At 33.8% G+C, this 8,307-nt stretch overlaps 1 protein-coding gene across 1 annotated transcript; it reads right to left on the bottom strand.

The window, feature by feature from the left end:
• Positions 1–6,627: 6,627 nt before the first annotated feature.
• Positions 6,628–6,837, bottom strand: LOTGIDRAFT_79782 (hypothetical protein; the record flags this gene model as incomplete). The annotated part of the gene is made up of 1 exon (XM_009053104.1): positions 6,628–6,837. A coding segment is annotated over one exon (210 nt), but the record flags the coding sequence as incomplete, so codon positions are not given.
• Positions 6,838–8,307: the final 1,470 nt, after the last annotated feature.

The following is an 8,307-nucleotide window of genomic DNA, read 5'->3' as shown; positions in this document are numbered from 1 at the left end:
TAATTTAAAGATATGATAATAATGATTAGTGTTTGCTGATAAATAATAAATTTGTTTTTCCAATAGATCTACATACCAAAACCTTTCGTGTCATAAGAAAGGGGAAGAACTAATCAGTAACACTTTGGGCTTTCCTGAGAAAGGAGGGGATGACGGTGGAGAGGTAACGTCAAACCCCCCAGTATCTCTGGAACGAATTGAAACCGACATACCGATCATATGATATGAATATTAGTTAACTAATTATTCTCTTGAATGACGTTGTGTATATGAGCATATACCACTTCCGATTGAAGAGTAAAAAATCAACACTGTTTCAATATGTAAAGTGATATTTTACCACCCTCTCGCTTCCTACGAGTACATACTAAATAACCCTAGAATATCTCATTTTACTATTACATATTCTCATTTTCAAATATTTGAAATCCACAACATTGATTGAAACAAGAGTTCTCAAATCCTACGGATGTGTCATTTCAAATAAAAATGTACACAAAATTCTAAAGCCAACAAATCTTTTAAGAAAATATGTTAAAATATTTTGACATGTCTTAAGAAATAATTACGAAGGATTTGATAATTAGGTGGTGAACGCCCTCCATATTAAGCTGAATAAATAAAATACCACACTGAAAAACGCCGAGACTATCGCTTTCTATAGTACCAGTTTTAAATGTATTTTAAATTGAATGACAGGAGTAAAATTTGTTCTAAGAAGGTCATTAACGTACAAACTAACATGTCATAAAAGTTTTTGGATGTGTTGGATATTTTTAGAACAAAAACTTTCGTAAGACGTCTGGGTTAAAATTAAACGAGACAGTATCATCATTCTGTAGAGTCAGTGACGAAAGATGGAGGAACTAAATGTTTGGAAGATATTCATAGTTTATAAATAACGATGACATAATAGTACCCCTAAGGAATGATCGAATATCGAATATAAACATAACGTTCTCAGAAGACAATCCGTTTGGATGGCTGTTTAGACTTATCAACCATTGCCGAAATATGCTTGAATAGCCCATGGTGCAATTATATCTTGCAATTAACAGTAATAGCGAAGACTTATACCCAACAACCCAATCCCTTTTTTAACTGTATATATAATACCAAGTATACCAAGTGGTATTTATTTATATTTTATCTCGGGGTGGTATATAATAATAAATAAACAATGTTTAAAGCGACACCTGGTGGTTTGTTATGACACGTTAATACCTGGTATAATTATAACGAGATGTGTTCATTTAGAACATACAGAACATAATTAATATCAATATTATTTTTATTTATCTTTATTTCCTAACTCTTCCATAACTTAATCACAGACTACTATTGGTTTGATTTCTGGGATTAGAGAGAGATTGATTTCCGTTTCCGGTCATCTAAAAAAGTAATAGGCTGAGGCGTATCTAGGAAATGCCTGAGAAGGGAGACGAAAATGAGAGGTATCTCACTGAGACGGAACCCGAAGGCCAAAGCCCCTTGAGACCAGGGGTTTCGGAGGCTTCCAGAGAAAGAGACAAGATATATACTTGCACTCAAACTTTCAAGTAATCTCGTTATACATGGTTCACTTTCCATCATATTAAGTCAACTTTCATTTGAGTTCCTTATCCAAACTGCTATAGCACATTGCTCTTGTCAATCGTTAAGAACGACTTTTCTTTATCCACAGTTTTCAGGAAACATCAGGTGAGGGGGGTCGAGCAGGGGCCACAGGAGAGGGGGCGGGATTCATCAGGTTAGGGGGGTCGAGCAGGGGCCACGGCCACAGGATGGGGGGGGGGGGGAGTGTAGGCACAGGCCATTCTTTCACGCTCCCCCCAGCTAGAAACACCACTGGTTACCCACAATATAATCACTCAACTTACTTTTTATATTCTTACTAGTGTAATATTATTATTTTGTTTTATGTATTACTTCAGGTTCAATGTATATTTGTACTTAAAAGATTTATATCAATGATCAAACTATCAAATATACCATCCGTAGAATTTAACGTCATTTTCTGAATATTAATCAAAGTATAAAGTTTCACAACTCAAGGCATGGAACGGAAAATTGATTTCGTTTCGGTTTTTGATCAAGCAGGACAAATAAAAAGATTAATTGAAAATACTATCGTTACAGTATATGGGTAGAATATGGACATCGTATTTCAATAAGATATATTTTTATAAGATATCTAATATATAATCTGCGTTTATTATCTTTGCCCAACAATATGCGTTTCTGACGTCAGAAAACGAAGGAATATTAGCGTGGGTCACATGTCAAGAGCCTATTTTTAGGAGAGTGGAAAAATAAAAATCCAATATTAAAGAGATTAGAATCAAAGGTGTGGTCATAGATAAAAATAGAATCTTGAGCCGTATGCCCCCCCGTTTTCTTCCCACGAGATTTAGACAATAGGGTTATATTTTGATTAATAAAATCCCATAACAAGATTTGGATGACGAAAACATTAAGTTATTTTTAGAACATGATTATATTTACCCATTTCTGAATAAAGCCATAAACGGATTATGTTCATAACAAAACATAAAAACAGTGACCTTGGGATTTATTATCAAAATATTGGAAAAAATCATCATTATTATGAATTCGCTCGGGTTTGAGTTAACGTGGATGGACGTAAGCTCATTGCAATACTAATTTGAGTAATATGCGAAAATTAAAATATTAGCAAATGTATCTAAGACCGACCTTCCACAAAAGTGTAACAGAAGTAACGTTTCAGACTCCACACATGAGATTCTGAAATATACCACTTATCTTAATTATTCTTGTATACTTGCATTTATCTTTTTAGTGAAGATGGCAATATGCAAGAATTAAGAAAAGTGGGCGCTTCAGTCTGTGAGTTATCCCACAGTAAACGAATTTACAATATAATATCACCCAAACCAGAGCATGGAATCAAGAGTCGACAATCACTAAAAAGCATTCTGCAAAACTGCAACGTCACTTGCATTCGGTCAAGAAATAAAATAACGCACTATTAAAGATTGGGCGTTGAATATGAAGTTCGAATGTCAATCGCTATTGCCCATCTTAATAAAACTCTTTTCTTCTATCTCAATCACTTTATATCTGTCAATATTTTTTCTTAAAATATTATTATAATAACATTGTGTAACTTGTGGCTAATAAAGGAAAGAAAACAATTTAGGAATGTAGTCAAGTTTGGGAAATAAAATTATATGGCGGCAATAGTTTTGAAAGAATGTTCAGTTTCTTTTCTTTAAGGGATATTAATAGTAATGTTTCATATAAGTTTATATTCGTCTAATATCGTACCAATGCTATATTAGGATCTATATGAGTGGCTATTACAGAAAACCAAAATAAAGATCGAAGGTCATTTCTCACGATTTGAAGGTCGGAATTATACGTAGTGAAGATCAAGAAACTGAACTCATCTTAACGTAGCATCAGGCCTTTTTCTAGCTCCACTTAAACGAAAGATAGTTTAAAAATCATATCCAATTGTTGAAGACCATATTTTATATCGGGTTTCCATATCAGCGAATTTCGAATGCAAAACAATCAAATTCAGAAAGGGAAGTAAGCTACGAAGATGATCTGTGAATCAGAGAATCGGACTATGTTGGTTATCTGAGTACGAAAGGTATATGTTGTTATCTATAATATTACCTACCAATATGTTTTAATACTTATGTAGACATACACTTAGGTACAAGGTGAGCTATTTGACCGTTGAACACACTTCAGATTCCTTTAGGCAACTTATGGGTGTGTATTTTCATATTTCATAATTGAATTATATTTGATATTTACACTTCATATCATGAAGTTTTGTAAGAATACGTTCTAATATTCCTTTTGCATACAACACTTTGTAGGTTACTCGCGACCTACTCCACATCTCATAATTCGCCTACTTCAGAAATACCCATTTAATTTTAAGGAAAATCATACCCCAGATCTTTGTTACGTGACAATATGACTCGCGACTTTCTCTACATCCGTCATCTTTCTTCAAGGTTACTGGTATTCATTACAAGGTTTTCCTATTCTCCATGTGCACTTACTAGCGACCTACACTATATCCCTTAATTCTCTCTTTTATCAATCGAAATTTATGACGTTTTATAGAATACAAAATAATAAAGATCTTTTAATATAAATGCACTTCTCTTGACAAAAAATGATGTTCTCCGTAAGTGTTTATTTTAGCCCTACTCGACATGCCGAGATACGAGATACGCTATTGAAAGTTAAAAAAACATCTCAGAGCGCACTCTCCATCAAGTATCACCCACTGTTGGATAGTTTCAAATTGTAAATTTATCTCCAATAATTATCCGAGTTTCAGTGCTGTGTTGAGGGATATCAAATGGACAAATTCCAACCAGAAAAATAAAATGATAAAACCATCATCATAAGACACAATCAAAAAGATGACAAACTTTTAGTTAACGCTCATCAACATATTCAGTCCTTAAACACTAATCGGGGTTTAGTTTAATTAACTCTTAATCCGGTGAACTTATTCACTTCTGTGGTTTCTGTGAACGAGCGACACCAGGCAAGGCACTTCTATAGTTTTTCGTTTGATTACGCGCCTTTAAAATTATAAAAATAATCTTCAATAATCATCATAATGCATTCAGATTTAAAAAAAAATCATCTTCTCATGACCCATATAATAAAACATTGTGTTTTCCATGAATTGTTCGCTAATGCGTTAACAGGTGATTTTTGTTAATTTTCTTTTATCTTTTATATCTTCTAAAATATTTTTAAGTTGTATACCAAGAAACAGAAGGTCTTGACAATCCTTTAGTATCTTTGTGTTGAGATCAAACTTGTGTGTGGGGTGGGTACCTCTCGATGTGTGAAATCTGACAATTGATTTATCTACCAGTTTTGAGAATAATCCAGAAGGAGTATTGCCATATAAAATAATTTTTACACCACACACAGCCACTGTTTTCTACTTCCGGTTTTTATTATTTCTTCGATCCAGTTATGCCAGAACTTTGTTCAAACGGATGTGGATTCTTACCTTTTGGTTACCATAGTGATCAGTAACATACTGCCAATGGAAAGCATCCATACTGTAAGAAATCATGTATGACGTAACCCATTCGACGCCATCACCACGACCTTGGGTCATGACACCCGTGACCTGGAAAATATGCAAAAAAGGTAAGGATTTGAACAATGAGAACGATAATGGCTATTAATAAGAAAAAATTGTCAGTTGAACGGCTTTGATATTATCATACTCTTTACCTATAGCTACAAGGACACAAGGAGGCTCCATGGAACGTGATTACTTTTGTGCAAAAGTCATATGAGCGGGTAGACCATGGAAGTCAAATGTTTTTCAGATGGGCTTGTAAAAGCATTCGGTATGACCTGTGCTATTTAGTGCGCTATCGTATAAATTCCGCGCTCATTTATCAAGAAGGTGACAAAAAGGACTATGATATTCATTTCTGACCAATCCCAAGATCCACTCGATAAGGCAATGATAAGCCAACTTGAATACTATCACCCAATCTTAATATGAAACAGTTATTTTGGTTTCATAAAAGCGAGAAAGGAGCATATTAGGTTTATACGGGTCAGATTTATAAGCGAGAACTCATCAGTTATCCAGCTGTCGAATGCTCCAAGTCGACAGGAGAAGAAAGGAGCATCTGGGCAGACCACGGCAATGCAAAGATTTCTCTCTTAGAATGGATTTTGGATGTGCAACGCTATTCTATCAAATTATGATGGTCAATGACGTTATGAACTTCCATTTAAAACCAAGATATATATACGCAATAAATTCTAAGATCATGGTCTTTCATTGCAAGGCGTAAGTGATTTTGCGAGTGGTCCAGAAAAGAAGTATGCAAAAATTCACCAATTTATATTCTAAATTTCGCCAGTAAGTAAAACCCTCCCAGATAAAAGGTGTTGACTATAATGTTTCGAGTAAAATTATTTATTTCCTTACAAGACGGTATACGACAAGGGCTTCATTTTAAAACCTATAACTTCACGTTACCCGATATGCCATATATTCAAAATACAATAGTGTAAAAAATCTCAGATATTTAAAGCCTATATGAAGCTGAAGATGTATACCTTGATTAACGAGACATAGGTTAAAAATATTTCAGTTTAAAAGACATTGATATCATCTAGTTTTGATTGAATGCATTTCAGGGTTCGTATCAAATTTAAGGGACCATCTTGAAATTTTGCTCCACTTGTTTTGTGAGTCGTAAACATGACACAGACAAAAGAAACACGTCAACTTGGGCAGTCAATCTTTATGGGGTTTACCAAACGCAGTACATAGAACATAGCTCAACGCTGGTTATTGATTAGGAACAATTCAGATTTGCGGTTTGTGATGGACAAGTTAAGGAATGTGACTATCTATATACTGACTCAACAAGTCATAGTATTCGTCATTGTATATCCTCACATGATCGTCACGAGAATTGTGGTGGCGGGAATATATTTTTTATGGAAGCTGGCTGTGGGTATTACTGCTCTCGACTTTTCGCACACGAGAAAATTAATAGTTAACACTACTAATCACACTAAACTCAATTATAATTGACAATGTTTCAGAATTAAAATCAAGCAACTTACCCTAGCTGCAACTCCAAGATCAACTTGGAGCCATTCTGATGAAGATTTGTACTTGGCACACCAACCATATTTATTGGGTAAATATACTCTGGCATATTTTTCATGGCAGCCCTTATCCCAGTTCTGCGGGTAGGTGGAGGAAGCTGTTATTTGCCAATCATGGATGCTGCCAGTGATCATACCCAGAGGTCCATTGGATATACAAACTGAAAGTAGAAATGGAACATACATTTAGTTAACTTCAATGATTCAATGAATATACGCAATAAAAAATGAAGATGAAAATGTCTTTAGAAAGAAATTTGGCTACAACGTAAGGAAAATTGTGAATTTACAGCAATGGCCTTCTCACATTTTTATAGCGATTATCTCCCGAAAAACCCAAAACGCTTTAATATTGTAAGTGGAATAACTAAAAAACTAAAAACTCAGTCAATATCGCCTGGATCAAAATCAAATTCGTAAAACTCCATAGATATGGAGCCTTAGAGCGAAATTGTGTAACAATATCATGATTTTTAATGAGCTACAATATGGAAATTTTGATACGTTGTCGGATAATTTCGATCGGTATCTACGTAATGAAAATTTGCAATAATGAAGACAGTGACCCGATAAATGTCAAAAGCCCAATTAGGGTTTCTTTTAGGGTTGAAATAGGGAGTTAACAGGGTATGAACGGGTACAGTCTATGTCTACGTGTTTAATGACTTATCCCGTCTATTTCTCTGAAAAGAGAAAATTTGACTAAAGAAGAAGAACCATTATCATCCAAAACAGCACTTCTTGAAAATTAAAGAGATAGACATTTTTTTAAGTTGCTTCAATTCTTACTTCTCTGTAGTAGAAGATGTTTTCTTCGAGATATAATAACAGTGTTTTTTTTAACAATGTAAAGTCGAAAACATAATTAAGAATGCAAAAAATGGGATCATCACTCAAAAAAAAAAAAGACCAATCCTTAATCGTTAATATTAATCATAAAGTCTAAGATCAAACTGCTCAATTACAATAAATCTGCATTTTTATCAGAATATCTCATCTAAAGAAAAATTAAATTCACGACAAGTCCGTATTTAGGTTTAATGTCATTTTGTTCTTTTGTAATTACTTTAGGGTGTCTGCCATTTTGAAGATCATTTCAAAAGGGGCGGTAACTCTTTCGATTGTGATTTTTTTGCTAAAGCCAATAATCTTGCAAGCAAACCTTAAAGTTGGATTTTTAGTTCCATGATCTTATCAAGGACAGAGTTTTATGACTCATTTAGGCGGGTGTTGGGTATTTGCAATATGCTTTTGAATGCCTTAACGTTGACAGGTGGATAAACGGAGAGATCACATCTAAAAATAATTTTCTGCAATTACTCAGTTTGAAATATAATCACACATAATAACTTACTACATTCTCGTTTAAAATCGTCTAAATCTTAAATATTTGAATGCATTTAAAAACATTCTATATAAAACATCAAATATTGAATAAATAAAAATATTGGTTTAAAATAGTTTTGTTAATAAATAAAAATAAATTATAAAGAAGTTTATTAAAATTTGTCCAAAGTATGCCAGAGACATAGCAGCACCATGTTATTGGGGCTCTTCAAACAATATAAATAGTCGCCTAAACCTGCATGTTTTTGGGGGACAACCAAACTTCCTAGAATTCTTGGAAAA

The sequence above is a fragment of the Lottia gigantea genome, assembly GCF_000327385.1.
Source record: "Lottia gigantea unplaced genomic scaffold LOTGIsca_2, whole genome shotgun sequence".
Taxonomy (NCBI): Eukaryota; Metazoa; Mollusca; class Gastropoda; family Lottiidae; genus Lottia; species Lottia gigantea.
This window is presented reverse-complemented; position numbering and strand designations above follow the sequence as displayed.